We start from the raw sequence: 22822 nt of genomic DNA, 5'->3' as shown, positions 1-22822 counted from the left end.
ATTGGAGTTGAGGTACAGATCAGCCACGATCATATAGAATGGCAGAACAGACTTGAGGGGCTGAATAGCCTACTCCTGTTCCTATGTTCCATGCCATATCATTCTGTGTAATTGTAGAATTACATGATCTAGAATTGGATTAAACTGTAAAATTAATAGATTTTTGTATTTTGTGATGGACTTTTTATTCCAACAAGTCTTTAACATCAGTTTGAAAACCAGCAAAGCCAGAATTTGTTTTTTACTCATGTAAATGCTATCTTTATTTGGTTAGCCAGGTGTCTTGACACATGCAGAAACTCCATCACCATGGTTAAACGTATCAAAACCTTAATTCTTCTGTAGTTGGGCGTGTACTATTCTTTTGTCACACTTTTGTACCATCTCTAACACAATTACCATTTTCCATAAGAATATTTAAACCTAACACATGGTCTGAATGTTACTTTTGTATAGTCTTTTTTTAAAAAAAGGAATTACCCCTTAAACTGGCCTTATCTTAGCAGATGGGCAAACATTATGAAAAGGTGAGGAATAAGCGATAATCAACAAATCCTATTTATGTAATTGTTTGTGAAAAATACTGAGTATATATTTTAGGGTAATCCAGTTGATGTTTCACAAATAAACTTGGAAAAGCATATGCAATTATGCCACATGAAAAGTGTAAAGACTAAGACTGGTGTGAACAATAGTGTCAGCATGGATAAAGGTGACTGAGGGACAGAAAAGGGAGTGAAATGGTACCTCTAGAAATGGCAACATGTGATGAGGGGCATGGCCAGGGCTAGCTTTGTAAATACTGAACATAGTGATCTACGTGAAACTATACTTGTGTCCTCTCCACAGCACTGTTCTTTCAATGATTCAGTGAATATTCTGGTTCACAGTCTAACCTGTTTCTTGTAACTTTTAAAAATAAATAAGAATGATTTGGTTGTGTAACTTTTATTTTTGATACAGGAAGCAGGTTGTTACATCACTTCTACAAATTAGATATAGAGGTATGTTTCTGAATGCTACAACAGTACATTCTGTACATGTACCAACTATGCACGTGACATTCAAGTTTTGCTTTTGCTGTTTAGAGGCAGTATAACAAATCAATGAAACTAAAATAAAATATGTGCCTTATGGGAGCAGGTCAAACACACCTATCAATAATCAAAACATTAGTAAAAAGACATTTTACCATCAGATAGTCATTTCTGAATTTAAGTTACAAACATAATCAGTATATAAAGGAGTAACTGGACATTTTGATTAGTCAAGAAAATCTTAGTTCATTATTGATCCACTGTTCTACAGCACTGTCATCACCTCTTGACCCAAAAGGCTTCAATTACTGTATGTACAACAAGAGGCCAGTCATTACCAAACTCCAAGAAACATTGGAGACGAAGAAACCATTGATTTACAATTGCTAGGCTTTGGTAAATAGTCCTACGATGGGAATGGAATAGTAATAAGAAAAGCTCTATGTAAATCATAACTCATTATGATTCAGCCCTCCTCTTGACAGTCGACCCATTAAGTCTTGAAAGTGCTTCTTTACCTAAAGAAAGGAAAACAAAAGACACATTTAGTGAAATATTGCGTGCTTTTAAGCAGACAACATGAAGACAAAATAGACTGCCAAAATAATAATATTCCTTGGAATATTATTAAGACATCTCAAAGCTTCAGTGAAAATATATTGTAAAGTGGCCTGACTGCTTTTTGTGTGGGAAACAATTAATTTAATTTTTTGCCCACAAAATAATTTGTAAAAGATAACATTACTGACACATTAACACTATCCCCCTGAAATAGTGGAGGGATTATTACCTAGACTGTTTGGCTCAAGTATGATCTTGAACTCATAATATTCTGAACCCAGAGGCAAAAGTACTGAGCCAAGCTGATACACAAAGTAAAAAAAAGTTAATAGTCAGCAGTGAATTGGGTAGACAGGCCATTTATTTAAAAATCATAACCCAGTAGTGGGTTCTGAATTCAGAAGAATTGATACTAAGTTATTTTTTTAAGTGAGATTCATATCAGAAGCCATAAATATACTGTATTTTGTGGGCAAATGTGCCTGCCAATTTGTGCACAGCAATGTCCCACAAACAGCCATGAAGTGAGTGACCAATTCTATATGGGTAATTTGTTGGCCAGGACACCGGGAGAAACTCCCTTCTCTTTCCGAACATTGCAATTGGATCTTTAACGTCCACCTGAACAGGCAGATGGGACCTGGGTTTAATGACTCATCCGAAGGATGGCCATGAATTAGAACAGCTATAAACAATTTGACTTACACAGCTAACAAACATCTCACCACTCAATCAGCTTTACATAACACTTCAAAAGAGGCTTTACAGGTTTCTTTTCAAAAAATTATCAAAAGCAGTTTGCAGCTGTGATGCATAAGAAAGTTAAGTGTAGAAATAAACAGTACCCATCAATAAGATTTCTTATCTATCTCCCTCCTAAAATAAAGTGTACATGGGTCCGACTAATAGTAACCTTAAACAGCACAAGACTAGGCTACAGATTGTGATGAAAATGCCTCAAGGTTAGAAGTCCACACGTTTACAGTGTACATCTAATAGCAGAAGTTAAATAGATCTTAGTTATCCATTTTGTATCAAAACAGCTGAAAATTTTGGAAATTTAAACATACATATTTAATATTTTAAACAAAAAGACAAGGATACTTACCTTGTAACCTAATTCTTTTGTTTTGTCCGCCAGCATTGCATATTTTTCTTTGTTGCGAGACAAGTGCTCCTTGTCTCCCATTTTCTCCACATGCTTGAGTTTTTGATGGGACAAATCCAGCTGTTGCTGATAATGCTGGTGCTTCTCAATCTTGGTCTCAAAGTGTTTGAGCTCTTCCTACAGTCAACCATATTTGAAAGTGAATGAATTTTTGCCATTCTACAACAAGATTTCATTTATAGAGCGCCTTTCACGTTGGGAAGACGTGCCAAGGCCCTGTAAGTTGGGTCAGGACCCGAGCAGGGGGGAAATGGTCAGGGTGAGGGGAGGGAGGGGGCGAGGAGGGGGAAATGGTCAGGGTGAGGGGAGGGAAGGGAGGGGGCGAGGAGAGGGTAGAGAGTTGAGAGGGGAGCTGAAGGCACGGTCAAAGAGAAAGGTCTTGAGACCGGCCTTGAAGGAGGAAAGGGAGGAAGCGGCGAAGGCACTGGGGGATAGAGTTCCAGAGCCTCGGGGCTGAGAGGCTGAAGGCCCGACCACCGATGGTTGGGCGGTTAGGACGGGGGATGTGGAGCAGACCGGAGCCAGAGGAACGGAGGGTACAGGCAGGTAGGTAGGGGGTTAGTAGGTCGGAGTGGTAGGAGGGAGCAAGGCCGTGAATGGCCTTGTAGGTGAGGATGAGGATCTTGAATTCGAATTCTAGATCACATGGTGTTCTCACAGTCTTCTCCCTCAACCTACAAGGTACAGTACGTTACTGCATTTTTTACGAAAATATTTTCTGTTACTTGCAGGTTTGAACAATGGTCACTGAGCATTAAGTAGTGGAATCTAGAGATTGGTTAGAGACAAGTCTTTAGAAGAATTTAAAAAGTCCGGAGAAAGTGAGATTAAGTGGTTTTGGAAGCATTTCAGAGGTTCAGATGTTAGAGCTGAGGAGACGAGCATGTAAACCAGGTGTGGAGAATAGAAGCTGCAACATAAGGTTGAAGAAAATTACATGGACAAAGCCCTCGGGGGGGGGGAGAAGGGCAATTAAAAATGAGAATCTTCATGTCTATGCACTGCGGAGAGGGAGACAGAAGGGCTTTGTGAGGATGCGATGATGGGAATGTGGGGCAAGACGTGGACTCCAAAGCCCAAGGGGAGCATCAAGAAGTGTCCAATAAAACATTTGTACTAGTCTAGGTAAGTCTCTGTTAAATCAATACTAGTTTCCAGTAGCTACCTAGCAATGATATTCATAGTGTGGCCATAAATCTCTCCGACCTACTATCCCCCTACCTACCTGCCCGTACCCTCCGTTCCTCTGGCTCCGGTCTGCTCCACATCCCCCGCCCCAACCGCCCTACCATCGGTGGCCGGGCCTTCAGCCTCTCAGCCCCGAGGCTCTGGAACTCTATCCCCCAGTGCCTTCGCCGCTTCCTCCCTTTCCTCCTTCAAGGCCGGTCTCAAGACCTTTCTCTTCAACCGTGCCTTCACCTCCCCTCTCGACTCCCTCCTCGCTCCCTCCCTTCCCTCCCCTCACCCTGACCATTTCCCCCCGCTCGGGTCCTGACGCAACTGTACAGCGCCTTGGGACGTCCTCCCGACATGAAAGATGCTCTATAAATGGAATCTTGTTGTTGTTGTTTGAGACGTCTCAGAGACACTATATCAATATGCAAGGATTATTGTTATTATAAATTCACTTACCTTAATAGAATCCAGTTCATCTTCAGTGAAGTTTGATCGTTTTGCCATATCCCACAGCTCGAGAACTCTAGGCTCAAAAAATTCTGTCAGAAAACAAAGTTATTAAACTTGGATTTAACTCAAGGAACGAAGCACAAATACAGCATGAGAAAACTGCTCATATTTTGATTCAGTTATTCATTTTCATAGTTTATTTATTGCCTCACTGGGCTTTTCACTACCATGCTTCCCAAAGGCAAAATAGTAGCAGTTTTAAAAAGCGGTTTTATTGTAAAACCGGCCTATTTCGTCCAGCACTATGCGGCCCTAAATTAAAGTGCGTCTGCGCAAGCAATTCTAATTAGCACACAATGTTGACTTAAACAGTTGGACATTTAAAGTGAGCAAATAAAAATAGGATTAGACTACTTTCCCACACAAAAAAAGTTTGTTCTTTTTACAGAATTTCTGTTATTCATTTAAATACAAAGTTGCTCAAAATTGATCACATTTAGGTTTCAAACTTATTTATAAATACCTAAATGTGGAAATATTGATACTGATGGAACTAGCCCATATTTGCATCTGCTTTACTTTTCAAGAAGTATTTTACACCAATAGTCTGACAGAAATATTTGCAAAATCTATTCAATTTATCAGAACTACCGCTATTTATTAACAAGTCTGCAATTGAACCAATTACAAAACCCTTTATTCACGACACACTCGATAGCAAAGCAATCGTTCTTCAAATAACTGAAAACGAATATTATATGACAAGGATTTCCACTCTGACCAAAGTAAAATATAACCATAGATAACACTCAGAATGAAAGGGTGTTCCTAATCACCCACGATAACAGTAATGTAAGACTTATAACGAAGAAAAGAACTGTACCACTATTTTCATCATATCCTTGGTGGATGAGTTTACGTAAGCGCTCAAAACTTTCTTGGACATTGCGATGTTTATCTTTCAGCACCGAATGCTTGGTGTGCAAGTAATCTTCTTTTAAATGTGATTCTGATGGGTTGATCACGTTCTGTTGAATGTCTGGCAAAGTGAAGCATTTAGTGATATATTTGGTAGCATTCTGTCTAATATACAAATAACTGTACCCTCGGAGTTTCCTTATTCTACACACCTCTGTTTATCTAGCCGTAAGTAGGAACCTGGGATTGGCAGATCGCTTTTCCGCAGGTAATAATCCTTTCAATAAAAAAAAATAATATGGTCACTCAATCCATGACGGTTTGTGGGACACTGCTGTGCATAATTGGCTGCCAGGTTTCGCTCACAAAATAAACAGTCAATTCACTTTACAGTATATTCTGTGAAGCGTTTTGCCCGAATTGAGAATGTGAGTGAGAGCTTTGGTCTCACAGTGCGAAGTGCACAGACACATTGCACAGCAGAGCCCATCTCTCTGTAAAACTTGAGCCACTCACCCACTCACTCACACACAAGTTCCAGCCCAGGTAACTTCAGCTCTCAGTACCAGGAGTTTATTTTAATCTTAAAACCCAAGTGATTCGGGTGGGAGGGGGGAGGGGGGAGGGAGGGGAGGGCAAGAAAAAAATATACCCTTTCATCATCTTTTTTTTTCCTTTTTTTTGTTGTTGTCGATTAATATAATTAAAAAGAAAAAAAAGAAACGAAAAATTAGAGATCAGCTGAAAAAAAAAACCCTCCACCCATTTATTTTACCTTAAAAAAAGAAGTTTTTTTTGGGGGGGCAAGACAGAACTATATATACCATTTCATTTTTTTTTTTGGGGGGGGGGGGTGTACGTTCGTTTAAAAAGCGAAAAGGAAAGCAAAACAAATAATAATAATAATTAGGAGCCATCAGCTGAACACAAACATGTAATTTTACCTTTTAGCCCCAAAAAAAGGGAATTCGAGATATATACCATTTCTGTTGCCTTCATTCCTGTAAATATCTGGAAAATATCAGAAGAGCTGGAAATAAAAAAAATAACAAGAACATTCAAAACAAAAAAGGGTGGAGGGGTGGGGGTGGGGGGGTGGGGGTGGGGGGGGAAAAAAAAGTAAGTGGTGGTTTTTGCAACAGATGTGAAATGGACAACTTCCCAGAGAGAGCTGCACAGAGCTGTGGGAGGCTCTCCCTGGATGAGGATGAGGATGAGGAGAGGACCACTCCAGCCCCTACGGTGTGTGAGGAGCTGCAGCAGGGCAGGAGGAGCCTCAGCAAACAGGTTGCCCAAGGCAAGCCCTGGCCACGCCAGCCAGAAGTCGCCCACCCTGATGGCCAGGTGCTGAAACTGGCCAAGAGGAAAAGCAAAGTAAGGTTCAATCAAATTGCACCCCTCCAGTAGTAGTAGTAGTAATAATAATGATATTATTATTGTTATCATCAGTGAAGCAAAGCTAATATATATATAGTGATATATTATTATTGTTATCATCAGTGAATGTATCATAAGCATAATAATAATGATATATTATTATTGTTATCAGTGAAGCAAAGATAATAATAATAATAGATTATTATTGTTATCATCAGTGAAGCAAAGCTAATAATAATAATAATAGATTATTATTGTTATCATCAGTGAAGCAAAGCTAATAATAATAATAATAATAATGTTAATCAACCCACCCCCCCCAACCCACCACTAATGCTCTGCGGCCACGCCCACGTGGTTCAGATGGAATGTAGGAAAAGGCAGGAGGGCACGTGCCTGTGCAGCACAAGGAAACCAATGGTCTCTGTTTGCCCTGTCATTAATCATTAATTTACAGTAAATCTACAGTAGGATTTTTTACTTATTGTGCACAAATCAGCTACCACATTCGCCTACAAACTAAGAGGCACTGCATTCTTGATATGGCTTTGAGCAGTCTCCTAAGGCGCTGTATCAAATCTAAAGTTTATTATTATTATATTAAATAGTCCTGTTCATCCATGGGACTTGTTTAGCCTCAGACCATATCTGGTGGCTTGCCAGATCCACATCACATTTCTGCACCTCCAAGTCTCACGAGTGAGCTACATAGGTTTTGCAAGGAATGTCCCCTTAGAGCCAATTCAGTCATAGATTACCAAAACGCTAATTATATTGTATATTAATTTTATGCAAAATGAATTTAAACAGATTGATATCCCAATTTTTGTAAGTCATTTGCAGTGAATTAATTCTCCAGGAAGGACAAACTATGCTACAGCATATTTAGCATATTTGAATTCAGCATTTCTGAATTTGCAGATTGAGAGTTCTTTTGAAGCAAGGTCAATAGCACATTGGAAACAACAGACTGTAAACAAATTTACATTAGGTCCAATATTCAAGAAGAATGACAGAGCCGTATTTGGTAACTAAGATCTATTAACCTGACCTCCTAACAGAATCAATTATTAGAAACAAAATAATAATAATAATCCTTGCATTTGATATAGCGCTTTTCACGTCGGGAGGACGTCGCAAAGCGCTTCACAGAACACACTGTAAAGTGAATTGACAACATTTGTGGGCGAACGCGGCAGCCAATTGCGCACAGCAATGTCCCACAAACAGTCGTAGATTGAAAATGACCAATTTATTATTGTTTTTGGTTTTGGAGGGATTATTATTAGGCTCTGTGTGGAGTAAGGAAACTTGCCCAAGGTTTCGCCCTGCCCAAGTATTAGCTATGTGGAAATACTGTACTCTGGTAAATGACAGGCCGCAAGGATTCAGAACAGGTGGATCTCCTGTTATTTGAAGGATATAACACCTGACACCTATTGGAATGGTGCAGAATGTGCTCAGGCTGTGTTTTTGCATATAATTAAATATACCTCATAGTTAATTTAAATAAAAACAAATGTGCTGTTTAATAAACTCTGGGGAATTTGAGATCGTTGTTGTTTCCTTGTTTGAAACAATGTAAACTGTTCATTAGTATTTCTTTTAAAAGATAAATCTACTGTTTATTTTTTACTTCTGCATTTTTGTTGTTTGGTGAAGATGTGTTCTTTTCGGCTCCTGATCAGCGCTTTCTCTCCAACAGCCCATAGAAATCTGCTGGTGACCAAGATCAGGAACCCAACCCAACACACAAAATACTGCAGATGCTGGAAATCTGAAACAAAAACAGAGAGAGCTGGGAACACTCAGCAGGTCAGGCAGCATCTGTGGAGAAAGGAAAGTGAGTCAACAAAAAAGAAGACAAACAAACACAACTGACACATTCTCTCCTTTGTTTTCTTTTTTGTCTTCTTTGTCTTTTTGCCCTGCCTCCCCCTCTCAACGTATCCTTAAAAACCACTCCCTCCCAACATGCCCCAGTTCTGGCCAAGGGTCGTGGACCTGAAACGTTGACTCACTTTCCTTTCTCCATAGATGCTGCCTGACCTGCTGAGTGTTCCCAGTGACTTCTGTTTTTGTTTCGGATCAGGAACCCAGTCAGTGTGAGGATGGATTGACAGCAGTTACTGCGGCTGGTTTTCAGTTACATCACATCAGTGGATTGTATGACTTTCTATCCCTCTATAAATCGTGCCTGTGGATTATGATCATTCTTGTGTCATTTATTTTATATTTTGAAAACTGGGAAGAGCATTCAGAATCCCGGTGGTGATGAATGTAAGAGGTTTCCGAATTAAAACCGGTTTGATCATAACTGGTCTTTTTCTAATTCAAAAACCACCCATGGAAATTACAATGTCACAACCGGGATGGGGGGGTTAATTGCGGAGCGACCCCAAAGTACCTGATTCAACCGAGTCTAAAATTGTCTGGATCTTACGCCTTGAAGGAGAGAGAAATAAACTACCCTGCGTTCCCAGCTTCACTGAGCAGCAAGCAAAGTGAATCTCAGAGACAGCAGCGCCTTCCGCAAAGCGGCTCTCCACGGGCCAACAGCGCGAGCTTTGTTTTAGAATAAAATATATATACGTATGCAGAGTTGTTTTTATATATGTGTCTATATTTGTATATATAGTTACATAATTATGGGTATATATATATGTATATATATATATTATGTACATGTGTAGCTGGTGACCCTGCTGATGTGGTGCAGGTGAAGAAGCTCAGGATTGCAGACTTTCTGGGGGAGTTGTTGACACAGGTCCAGATTTGATTTAATTCTTGTTGCCATAGAGAGTTAAGAACCCGAACAAAACTGTTTTGCCCGAATTGAGAATGTGAGTGAGAGCTTTGGTCTCACAGTGCGAAGTGCACAGACACATTGCACAGCAGAGCCCATCTCTCTGTAAAACTTGAGCCACTCACCCACTCACTCACACACAAGTTCCAGCCCAGGTAACTTCAGCTCTCAGTACCAGGAGTTTATTTTAATCTTAAAACCCAAGTGATTCGGGTGGGAGGGGGGAGGGGGGAGGGGAGGGGAGGGCAAGAAAAAAATATACCCTTTCATCATCTTTTTTTTTCCTTTTTTGTTGTTGTTGTCCGATTAATATAATTAAAAAGAAAAAAAAGAAACGAAAAATTAGAGATCAGCTGAAAAAAAAAACCCTCCACCCATTTATTTTACCTTAAAAAAAGAAGTTTTTTTTGGGGGGGGCAAGACAGAACTATATATACCATTTCATTTTTTTTTTTGGGGGGGGGGGGGGTGTACGTTCGTTTAAAAAGCGAAAAGGAAAGCAAAACAAATAATAATAATAATTAGGAGCCATCAGCTGAACACAAACATGTAATTTTACCTTTTAGCCCCAAAAAAAGGGAATTCGAGAGAGACAGAAATATACCATTTCTGTTGCCTTCATTCCTGTAAATATCTGGAAAATATCAGAAGAGCTGGAAATAAAAAAAATAACAAGAACATTCAAAACAAAAAAGGGTGGAGGGGTGGGGGTGGAGGGGTGGGGGGGAAAAAAAAGTAAGTGGTGGTTTTTGCAACAGATGTGAAATGGACAACTTCCCAGAGAGAGCTGCACAGAGCTGTGGGAGGCTCTCCCTGGATGAGGATGAGGATGAGGAGAGGACCACTCCAGCCCCTACGGTGTGTGAGGAGCTGCAGCAGGGCAGGAGGAGCCTCAGCAAACAGGTTGCCCAAGGCAAGCCCTGGCCACGCCAGCCAGAAGTCGCCCACCCTGATGGCCAGGTGCTGAAACTGGCCAAGAGGAAAAGCAAAGTAAGGTTCAATCAAATTGCACCCCTCCAGTAGTAGTAGTAGTAATAATAATGATATTATTATTGTTATCATCAGTGAAGCAAAGCTAATAATAATAGTGATATATTATTATTGTTATCATCAGTGAAGCAAAGCTAATAATAATGATATATTATTATTGTTATCAGTGAAGCAAAGATAATAATAATAATAGATTATTATTGTTATCATCAGTGAAGCAAAGCTAATAATAATAATAATAGATTATTATTGTTATCATCAGTGAAGCAAAGCGTGAAGCAAAGCTAATAATAATAATAATAATAATGTTAATCAACCCACCCCCCCCAACCCACCACTGTTTGTGGGACACTGCTGTGCGCAATTGACTGTCGCGTTTCGCCCACAAAATATACAGTCATTTCACTTTACGGTCTACTCTGTGAAGCGCTCTGAGACGTCTCGTCGATGCGATAAGGCGCTGGATCACGTGGCAGGATTATTATTGTTGTGCTCCACACCGCAAGGCATCACAGGCTTTATTCCATCATCGGCCGGCGGCCATGCTTTCTGCCACTACATCCCGAAACTCTGGAACACTCTCCCACAATCCCTCCGCCTTGCCTCACTCCTTCCCCATCTTCAGGTCGAGTCTGAAGACCTTTCTTTTCGACCGTGCTGATGGCCACCTCCTCTCTCTCGGCGCCAGGTTCTGTCATTTTCATGTGCTCTGAGATACTTCACTGTGTGAGGGACACTATATAAATGCAGTTTGGGTTCAGGGACAAAATTGGCTCATTCTGTGATCTGGGATCTTCTAAGCCTTCCTTGGGTTCCATCGGCCATTCTGCGATGACACTTGGGGGCCAAACATTTCCCTTGTCGATAAAACAAAGAACTTTGAGGGTTTACACTTATAAAGGGTGAGAAATGTCTAATCACGAGGAGACCATTCAGCCAAAAAAGACCATTGCACTACTTTCTTAGATGTTTTAATCCCATTTACCCACTTTTTCTCCATATCCCTAACATCGTTACTTTCCAAGAATCTCAGCGATTTAATCCAGTGCAGTGACTTACACAATATGCCCTTCAGTTTGTTAAGCGCATTAACTACTTTTAAATAAGATTGGCCACAGGAAATATTGACAAAATGATCTTGCCTTGTAAATTGAGTCGAGAATGACTCCTTGAGTCAGTCACCAACGATAGTAATTCTGTAGATCAATAGAACATAACATAAGAAATGCTAGATGAAAAAAGACCGAGGTCCATCTAGTTCTCCTTCCATCTTCCTGGCATGCGCATCTGTCCTGAACTACTTATGTACTGTATCCTATAATGTTATTTACTAAAAGAAAACTATCTAATCTGTGTTTCAAAGAATCAACACTTCCTGCTTCAACCATCTCCCGAGGGAGCCTGTTGCACAGGTTCACTATTTGCTCACTGAAATAGTGTTTGTGTAGATTTGTTCTGAATTTACGCCCCTTCAATCACAAGCCGTGTCCTCTGGTTCTACTATTCTGGACAAGCTGAAACAGCCTGTCCTTGATCTATATTGTGCAGCCCCTTTAGAATCTTAAAGACAGCAATTTACTTAGTTGCTCCTCATAGTCCATTCATTCCATTCCCTCAATCATTTCAGTTGCCCTCCTCTGTATCTTCTCGATTTCTCCAATATGTTTTTTGTACTACGGTGACCAGAACTGTACACAGTACTCTTCTAAATATGGTCTCACCAATGATTTGTACAGTGGCAGGATTACCCCACTGTTCATTCATCAGTTGGATGAATTAAGTAAATTTCTTCAACTCCACTGTTGAAAATCTGCCGTCATTAAGATGAATTGAAGCACAGATCGCTGTCAAGTTAATATTCAAGAGCGGGGCCTAAGGACACAGCGCGGAGACAGAGCTCATTGACAGGATAGTGGAGATGAGCGATTATCATGGAATAAGTAGACATTTTGTAGCATTTCATAACACATTCCTTGTCATAGTTACCACACAATGAAACTCCTGAAATGTTATCCCATTACATCGCAGTCCAAGAAGTGCAGCCCAACTCACCAATGTAACATTTATTTTTTATTTGAACCACACCAACCATTCAGTAAGGCTATCTGAGAGTAAGGTTGTGAAATGCAGTAGTAGCAAAGCACAATTCTGTACTGTGTGGGGATGAGTCAGGGTAGTGGGATTTCATAAACACCTTGCTCTGAGACTCAATGTGGGGAATGGCCTCCTTCTGCACCGTATAGTTCAATGATTATAATGATAGAGCCGTAAGCAGCTGGATCGAAACTTCCCAAACTCATTTAACATGGAACCCTTCCAACCCTTACAAAAATGATCGCTCTTAGAAGAGCCACCACAGACACGATGGCCCGAATGGCCTTTTTCTGTGCTATACATTTCTATGGCCCTAACTACAGGTAGAGGAGAAACCCATTCCATCAGTTTGGACTGGATTCAGACACCTCTTAGAGGATACAGGCCAAATTGTGGCTAACTCTGCCAACCTGTCCTCTCAAAACTTGCTTATTTATTGGCAAATTTGTATGTACAATTTTCTGGGACTGTCTCTGGCTTTGTGCGTTCACTCGTGTTGAGCAATGAAAGTGCTTTTCAAGATTTATTGACAAATACTGATGACAAAAGCTGAGGGTATGGCTGCAAACTGACCAATAACAATATGTGTATATTACATACACAATCTCACGGGCAGATTATAGATTACCTACAGCCAGGCATATATATAGACACTCCATAAATGGAAAATGGATTGCTCATGTACTTGCTTGAAAAATGAGTAGTCAAATACAGATGAACAACATAAAAAAGATTAATAGGAAATCTGTAGAAATTAAATCAGGAACAAACTCAATTAAACTGTATTGAAAATGCTGTGACCCTTCACAAAGGGTTGGTGAAACCTCTTTGACCAAGAACCAGAAATATGAAAAGATTTGTAGAGGAAAAAGGGACATGTCAAACAATATGTATCATTCATGGGAGCATTATAACCACAAATAACTATTGTGGTTTGAAGAGAAGTCTTTGTCACTGTCTTCTTGGAGAAACGAGAAATGGGTAAAAGATGTTGATTTACAAGTGTCGCTCACACCCCGAGAAAGAGTAAAAAAAATAATGTGGGGAGTTCATTTCTTCACTTCTAAGCAGCTTTTAAGAACTGGCTAGGCAATATCTTTGAGTCGATCACTTACAATGGAACATCTGAAGATGATCATAAAGCTGTTTAAGATAATATGCAGCTCCAAAAGATGTTTTGCAGTGGTCAAAGATGTGGGTTACTTTTAGCTGGTCCAGAGGGTAAATTCTTCAAAGCCTTTTCAGTGGTAAGATTAATGGACCTTGTCCAGTGCTTTGAAGCAACACTTCACTTCAACACTAAAAAGTAACCAAATTCTGAGGGTTTAGTACAATAAACCAAATCAAATACTTTTATATGAAAGGCTGTAAATTTATGAAATTTGTTATAATAAACTAAAATTAAATTTGTCTTTCGCTTCATTGCTATTGTTAGGACATTGGTTTGTGCAAATTGACTGCTGTGTTCATCCACACAATATACAGTTACAATACATTAAACCTGTGAAGGGCGTTGACATGAAAGGAATTATATAAAATGCAAGTGCTCGACGTGAAAGGAGTTATATCAAATGAAAGAATTATAATTATTATGATAAATCTATCTTATTCTGAACTATTATTATTATTATTATTATTATTAGTTATACCTGAGATGCAAATGTGCGTGGATGGGATCGAATTTATTCCTGTTAACCAGGTGTCTGACATAAAATGAAGTCTATCATCACTCTTAAGTATATCCAAACTAGACTGAGTTCCACATATGCATGCTAGCTAAACATTGGGAAATTTCCCTGTGCGTGGAATAGAATGCACACTTTCTCCCTGGAGGGACACATCCTGTTTATCTAATTCTGGAAAGGTTGTTGAGAGACTCCAGATTGCAGATTTTCAGACTCCATTCCCTCAACTTGAACATTGTGTCTGAGGCGCAGAGATGCACAGAGGGAACCGAAGAAGAAAATAAGATACAACAAAATCAAATGGGGGAGAGGTGGGGAGAAGAGAAGAGGAGCCTGAGAAGATATAGTTTTGTCCACAGGGTTTGAAAATTTTACGAACAAAACTTACAGAGTTGTGTTCTTCTCCACTAGCAGGAATTAATCAGTTCTCAGTGAGGAAATTGAACAAAGATTGCTTTGCGATGAAAGTTTTGTCAGGGGCATAATTAAAACTCTGACTCAGCACATGCTTGTAGGAAGTCAATGCAGTCTGCCAATGGTCAGACCAGATTCCGACATATGATACACTCTCAAAGACCCTTTTCAATTACTTTTCAATTAGAATTTCAAAGGCTGAGTTCATTAAATTGTTAGTAACATCAGCGACTGAGTGTATAAATATTGGAATGAACTCCACGGTACAAACCCTAAGGCCATGGTATAGATTTCTAGAAATTACAAGGTGAGATATAATGATCTGACCATTATTTAGGTCCTGACGGAGCCTAATGGCTGTTTTAGTTTCCCAATAGGTTTAAGTTTGTAATACAGCTTGTAAAATTATATCCAGAAATGAACAAGCTTTATATCCTTGTAACAATTTACAGTGATTCCATACACTAGCATATTGATGTAGGAGCACTTGCTGTGTTCAGGGGCTGTGTCATGTCTTCCTGCTTGTCCCGCGTGCCCTCCGTCCCACTATCAGTGGGTGACTGCACTTTCAGCCACTACGCCCCAAACTCTGGAACACTCTTACTCTATCCCTCCACCTTGCTCCTTCCTACCCCATAAACAGATTGTGCGTGACAACCTTCCTCTTGGACCGTGCCTATGGTCGCCTACCCCTGGCTTGGTGTTGTGCTCTGGTAGACGGGTTATATCAGCTCCAGCCTGACTGGATCCTCTGTGACTTTTAATCTTTTTAAGGTTGGCCGGGTGTTCGGAAACTCATCACCATGGTTAAGAGTAGCCAAACCAAACGGAAAGTTCCATGCATTCCACCTACTATTAGAAATTTCCATGTATTGGAATGAAATGCGCACTCTCTCCCTGAGCCTAACCAGCTAAACCCACATAGCGTGCCATTGATATTGTTGTCCGGCAAGCTTTCCCGCTGCTTGTCCAGCTAGGACCACTCTACCCATTAGGGCTTTGTAATAGAGTAATTTTAAGAAACTTTTTTTTTAACAGTCAGAGATTTGTTAGAATCTAACATTTGAAACCAAGTCCATAACTACAATATACAATACAAATTTACATGTATATAATTTATTTCATCTTGGGAGGATGTCCAAGGTGCTTGATGTTCCTGCCTTGGTACCCGAATTGGTGGTGAGAGCCTTGGGGTGGCTGGTGTGGGGGGGAAGATGACCAAAGAGGAAGGTCTTGAAATGCACGTTTAAAGGAGAAGTTTAAAAGAGAAAACTGACGATGAGTCATCATCGAAAATGCTTTGTGGGTGAGGCAGGTTCAGTTTGGTAACCTGTGGTATAAGATTGGCTGACACTGTAAGGACTGACCGTGAGCTGTTTGCCTTTGCCAGATGCACCTCTCCAAACCATCCTTGAAGAGGACCGAGAAGACTAAGAACAGAAAAAANGTTGTGGCCGCGAGGCGGAAATACCACCGTCGTGCCCCGAAGCAGAAGTGGAACACGAGTTCCGCCAGCGACGAAGAGGGGGAGGGCATGAGCTTCAGGCACAGGCGGCCGAATGCCTCCAAATTCAGCAAGATTGGGCCCAACTCCTGTGTTTTCCTGCCAGTTCCTGAGGACATTTTCATTGAAGACATGTTGTCCGATAATCCTCGCTACAAGAGCAACTCACAGCTCAAATCTGTGGAGTACTGGAACAGCGTGGCGGCAGAATTACCATCATACCAGGGTCCCTGGAGAACAAGGCGATATCAGTAATACACAAGGTATGAAAGGTGGCAGGCAGGCCCTTTTGTCACGACTGTCACATCTTTCTGAACAAACCTGTACCAATAAATCTATAAATCCATTAAAAAATTATTCCACTTGAATTACGCATTTATTCACATGATGTGAACACTAATTACATTGCCACGTCTTAGTTTTAACCTTGTTCGGAGCAGTGCAAGGTCAATTAAAGTTCTACCCTCCACATTTTCTGAGGAAAGCAGGAGATGTTGGCTGATATACCACTGATTATGTGTAATAGCAGAGATTGCCACTGGTCTCACATTATAAGGTATATTTATTGAAGTTGAACAATTTTGCCAAAGTGTTTTTTACTTTTTGCCTGTTACGCAAATAGTTCTAGGGCTACATTGTCTTTCCAGCTGAACTGGTTGTTCCAACCATTAAGTGTAGCCAAAGATTAACTACTCGGTGAATATAATAGAAAGGCTGAGCCATTGAAACTATTGGACTGTTGGATCATTCTGTGCCACAGAAATGGGCTACGTCTGTTGTAAAAGAATCTATATCTTAGAAGAGTTTTACAAGTGAAGTTTGTTAAGAAAAATAAACCATGCATAGATAATATAAGAAAGGAAAATGCATGACTTTAAGGCATACTCAGATCAATGAAACAATTTATCAGAAAGGAAATGAGATGTGAAAACATTGGTGGAGATTGACTCTCAGAGGCTAATCCTGTAAAATGACTTGTAAACTAGTAATTTTATTACCAGGTATTTCAATAGATGATTAACAGGTGAAAGACTAAGTATTAGGAAACCTCTGTTTTTATGAACAAATAAAATGCTAAAGAATTTGAATACAACTGTACACTTTTTCATACCTTCCTTTTGACCTGAATTAAGGCTGATTATTCGTTTGGCATTGGTATATCAACATAAGTTCCCAAGAGGTTCTTATTAATTCTATGACGTTAAAAAAAATAATTAATTATGTGCTTTTCTCTATCATCTTCTTCGGCTACTAAATAGTTTCAATGGACTTTTACATCCTCCCGAGCAGTCTCTCTCTTCTCCCCAATTCCAATCTAGAGATAGTGGAATAATTTAATTGCTAGCTATCCTTTGTACCTAAATGAAGCAATGTTTGCGCCTCCTTTGTGTAGTGAATTGAACCAGGTTTAATCATTTACTTTTGGAATTTGTTTGCAAAAAAATGTCTTGGCATCTTAAAAGTGATTGTGATTTTCTGCAAGTCCCCTTTGTTGAAATAAAATGTTATTTTATTAACTCTTGTCTAATTTTTCAGTTTTCGGATGTAGAATGTAACCACGTTTAGGCATTTCTTAGATCAAATAAGTTGTTTATCTGAAACGAAATGAAGTGTGAAGCCATAGTAATGGGTGAATTGAATTTGTCTAAGACACCACAGGAACATGTACAACAATAACAACTTATATTTATATTGTGCCTTTCAGACAGGATAGCATCTTACTTATGGCTGACGTCTCCCAGGCAAGTCGTGTTTTTACATTTTCAGGTTTAAACTGTTGGCCAGAGCAATGAGAATAGTAATCTACTTTTATTCTTCTGAACCAAGATAAAGGACCATAGGCGCAATAGACCACCAAGCTTGAAGCACACACACATGTTAAATCAAGTAGCTGTGGCTATATGAAGCTAGTGGAAAGGGAGAAAGAAGGAGCGAAGCTTGCAATTAGCCTCTGAGCAGTGCAAAATTCTTGTGGGATTTAACAGTGTATGTGAGGTACAGTATTCGTGGTAACTACAACAACACCAACAACTTGCACTTATGTAGCGCCCTACACACAGAGTAGCGTGTCAGAGCGCTTTACAGTGGTGGAGCCAGACTCCGAGCCAGGGGAAGGTGACAGTAAGCATAGTCGAAGAGGAAGGTTTTCAGGGCGGGAATTAAAAAAGGGGAGCGAGGGGGCAAGGCGGAGGGATTGAGGGAGAGCCTGGCCAGAACTGGTGAGACGGGGGATACAGAGTTTTGTCCGGGTAAGTATGCGGGCTGCAGAGTTCTGAATGAGCTGGATCTTGTGAATGGTGGAGCTGGGGAGACCAGCGAGGAGTGCGTTTGAGTAATCCAAGTGGGAGGTGACAAATGCATGCACGAGGGTCTTGGCTGCATTTGGGATAAGGTACTGTCGGGGCGGGGGGGGGGGGGTGGGGACGGCTATGTGGTGGAGGTAGAGGAAGGTGGTCCTGGTCAGGGACCGGATGTGGTGGGGTAGGACAGATGGGGCCCGAACCAGACACCTAGAGCACTAGTTCCATGAGTCTGAGGGAGAGCCCAGGGAGGTTAAGGAGTTTAGATCCTCAGGAGTGAAGACCTTGACCTTGACGGGAACCAAGGAGTATCTTGTCCTCATTCAGCTGCAGGAAGTTTGCACTCATCCAGGCCCTGATGTCTGCCAGACAAGCTGATCGACCATCAGCGGACCTGGAGTCGATACTGGAGGAGGCAAAGTAGATTTGTGTGTCATCCACACAGATGAGGAAGTTTACCCCGTGTCTGTAGATGACATCGCCAAGAGGGAGCCTATAGATGAGAAAAAGAAGAGGGCCAAGGATGGAGTCCTGGACTATGCTGTGGGTAACCATGAGGGGGAAGGAGGAGACACCATTTGCTGAGATGAAGTGGAGGCTGTTGGCCCAGTCAGACTCGAACCATGCGAGTGCGGTCCCACCTAGGTGGATGAGGGAAGAGAGGCCTGGTACTGACTACTCCTGCCTGGTAATGCTGGGAAGGGTTCAATCCTCCTCCCATGTCTACTGTTCCTCCAACCCCCCCACCCCCAGCATCCACCCCATGGTTTGGATTCTCATGGGCCAACTGGCTGAAACTGGTGAATCTCACCTTCTGCAGACATCGGAGAACAAGTGCTTGTCAGGACAAGGGAGAACTTAATCTTCCAGTGACGGGTATACTGTACTGAATTGCAGCTGGTGAGTTTCTACTGCAGGAACATTCTTATCGTCTTAGCCTTAAAAGCATTGTCTTAAAATTTAAGATCATGCAGAAATTGGACTATTTCACTGAATATCTTTGAAACTGTTTAGACTGCCGATGACAGTGAAAGAATCTCAGGAGGATTCGCCTTTAAGAAAATGTAATGTTTGAGAACCCAGACAGAAGTGGGAATTTGATGTGGACTTTGCAACACAAACTCTACTTACAGCAAACTTGCGTAGTAATGACATTCTTTAGCAGGTAACTGTGGAAACCAGATTTTGGCAACAATTCATTGGAGCTGAACGAATGTGGGGGCAATTGGGGGAACAAAGAGAGAAGATCAGAAGGCTCTCTTCTCAGTTGCACCACACAGTCTGTGATGGGAAAACGCGGTTGGTGAGTGAATCCCTCCTGAAAAGAGGCGAAGAATGAGTTCTCGAGATGACGATCCCAAGTAATGAAGTGGAAAATCCACTTACATCATCCAAGGCTCGGAAACAAGCAGGGGATGTAATTCCTAATCTATCATAACAATAATACTTGCATTTGATAAAACGCCTTATCATGTTGTTGAGACGCTCAAAGCAATTTACAGAATATACTGTGAAGTGGATTGACTGTAACAACTGAACAAATTGCTTGACCAGTCAGATACAGACTCCGAATGGGAACAACGGCAGAGATGTATTTGCTGGTCTCAGTCCCGTGTCCAGCAGCTTGAAGTCACAATCCTCAAAACATGATTCCAATGTTGAGAAATGTTTCAAATTTGAAGCTCAGAATCCTTCAAGTTTCAAACTTTGGCAGAAATGGCAATTGGGGTTGACCTGGCTCAGTCGGCAGCACATTAGCCTCTGAACCACAAGGTTCAATCCCAATGTCGGGACTTTGAACTAGTCCAGACTGTCACTCCAACACAGTGCTCTGGGAGTGCTGCGTGGTTGGAAGTGCCGACTTTCGGCTTGGACATTAAACCAACGTCCGGTCTGCCTGTTTAGGTGGATATTAGAGATCCCATGGCACTATTCAAAAAGAGAAGGGAGTTTTACAAATGTAATGTGTTGTTGTTGTTTTTCTAGGTATCCTGGCTAAATAAGATGAGTTCAAAAGCACAGAAGCCCGCCTAGCCGGTAAGGCCTTAAGATTTATTACCACATAGAATTGTGGAAAATTCTTAAATTTAGTTTTCGTCTGATTTTTTTTTAATGACCACAGAAAATTAACTTCAAAATAAAGGCTGGATTTAAGAATTTTCCACAATTTTGCCCATTCTTAAATTTTGTGTTAAAATGGTCTTATAGGCTAAGATTAGGTGGAATTTCAGTGGTAGTGGGTTATAGTCAAGCCACGTCAGGAATACTGTGTACAGTTCTCCTGGTCACCTTAGAAACAGGAGTAGGCTATTCAGTCCCGCGAGCCTGTTCCGCCATTCTTTAAGATCATGCGTTTTTTCTCAGATTCTTTCCTCTGACTCTCACTACGAGAAAATGCTGGACTTCCTCGAGTCCAAAATCGAGGGAATCCGCTCAGCTGTCACTGGCCTCCCAACTTCCTCCCCCTCCCAACCCCACCCCACACAATTACCCATCTGCCAATTACCCATCCCTCCTTCCACACATTTGAACCAGTCACCCCCTCCTCTGTCTTCAACACAGTCACCTCCATGAAGCCCACCGCCTGCTCCCTGGACCCCATCCCCACCGCTCTCCTTAAATCCCAGTTCCGCCTCCTTACCCCACTACTCGCCGACATCATTAACCTCTTCCTGTCATCTGGCACTGTTCCTTCCCCCCTCAAAACAGCCACTATCACCACCACCTTGAAGAAACCTTCTCTTGACCCATCACAGCTATCCAGCTACTGGCCCATCTCAAATCTCCCCTTCCTATCCAAGGTCCTTAAGAGAGGCGTTGCCTCCCAACTTCGCTCTTTCCTCTCACTCCCTCCACGAATCCCTCCTGACCATGTATGACCAGGGCTCCCTCTGTCTCCTCGTCCTCCTCGACCTCTCCACTGCCTTTGACACTGTGGACAACTCAATCCTCCTCCACCGCCTCTCCTCCCACCTCAACCTTCAAGTTTCTGTCCTTGACTGTTTCAGGTCCTAGCTTTCACACCGCCTCCACTTCGTTGCGGCAAACGGCTTCTCCTCCAGCCCCCGCACCGTCTTGTACGGTGTTCCTCAGGGCTCTGTCCTCGGGCCCCTCCTCTTCACCCTCTACATGCTCCCCCTTGGTGACATCATCCACAGACATGGGGTAAATTTCCGCATGTCTGTGGATGACACCCAACTCTACCTCTTTGCCTCCACCCTGAACTCCAGGACTACTGGCGTCCTGACCGACTGCCTATCTGACATCAAGTCCGGGACGAGGGCCAACTTTCTCCAACTCAACATCAGCAACAGCGAGGCCCTCCTGATTGTGGAGTCCTGTAGCTCAATGGTTAGAGCACTCGCTTTGCAAGCAAGAGACAGGAATTCAATTCCAGGCAGGGCGAAACCTTGGGCAAGTTTCCTTACTCCACACGCCTAATAATAATCCCTCCAAAACAAAAAACAATAATAAATTGGTCATTTTCAATCTACGACTGTTTGTGGGACATTGCTGTGCACAATTGGCTGCCGCGTTCGCCCACAAATATAGTTAATTCACTTTACAGTGTGTTCTGTGAAGCGCTTTGGGACGTCCTCCCGACGTGAAAAGCGCTATATCAAATGCAAGGATTATTATTATTATTATTATTGGCTCACGCCAGCACCTCCGCACCTCAGGCGCTGGCAGCATCAGCCTCCACGGCTGTACACTCAACCTCACTAAGCCAGTCAGGAACCTGGGTATCTTGTTTGACCCTGAACTATCCTTTCTCCCCCACATCCGCGCCATGACCAGCACTGCCTACCACCACCTCCGCAACATTGCCAGATTCCGCCACTGTCTCACCCCTTAGGCTGAAACCCTCACGAATTCATCACATCAAGGCTCGATTACAGGAACTCCCTCCTCATCGGCCTTCCCAACTCTTCCCTTCTCAAGCTGCAGATCATCCAAAACTCTGCAGCTCATGTACTCTCACGCACCAGGCTCCGTGACCTCATCACTCCCACCCTCGCCCGACTCCACTGGCTCCGCATCCCCCAGAGGATCGAGTTTAAGATCCTTGTCCTCACCTTTAAGGCTATCCATGGCCTTGCCCCCTCCTACCTGTCTGACCTGCTGACTCCCTACCAACCTGCCCGCTCCCTCAGTTCAGCGGGCTCCGGCTGCTCCATGAGTGGAGGAAGCAGACAGGTTGATATGAGGTCAGCAGATCAGAGATGCAGGAGGGGCAAGGCTGTGGAGGGCCTTGAAGGCGAGGACGATGATTTTGAACTCTATCATCTGGGAATGGGAAGCCAGTGGAGCCGGGCGAGAGTGGGGTTGATGGAGCCACAAA

General features: G+C 41.9%; 1 protein-coding gene across 1 annotated transcript; it reads right to left on the bottom strand.

Moving 5' to 3' along the window:
• Nucleotides 1–935: 935 nt before the first annotated feature.
• lrpap1 (low density lipoprotein receptor-related protein associated protein 1) lies at nt 936–5431 on the bottom strand (the record flags this gene model as incomplete). The annotated part of the gene is given in 4 exon segments (NM_001292632.1): nt 936–1555; nt 2707–2883; nt 4399–4481; nt 5276–5431. Coding segments are annotated over 4 exon segments (485 nt in total), but the record flags the coding sequence as incomplete, so codon positions are not given.
• Between the last annotated feature and the right edge of the window lie 17391 nt (nt 5432–22822).

Source organism: Callorhinchus milii, unplaced genomic scaffold, assembly GCF_018977255.1.
Source record: "Callorhinchus milii isolate IMCB2004 unplaced genomic scaffold, IMCB_Cmil_1.0 Scaffold1, whole genome shotgun sequence".
NCBI classification, from domain to species: domain Eukaryota; kingdom Metazoa; phylum Chordata; class Chondrichthyes; order Chimaeriformes; family Callorhinchidae; genus Callorhinchus; species Callorhinchus milii.
The sequence above is the reverse complement of the archived record's forward strand: the minus strand, read 5'-3'. Positions and strand labels throughout refer to the sequence as shown.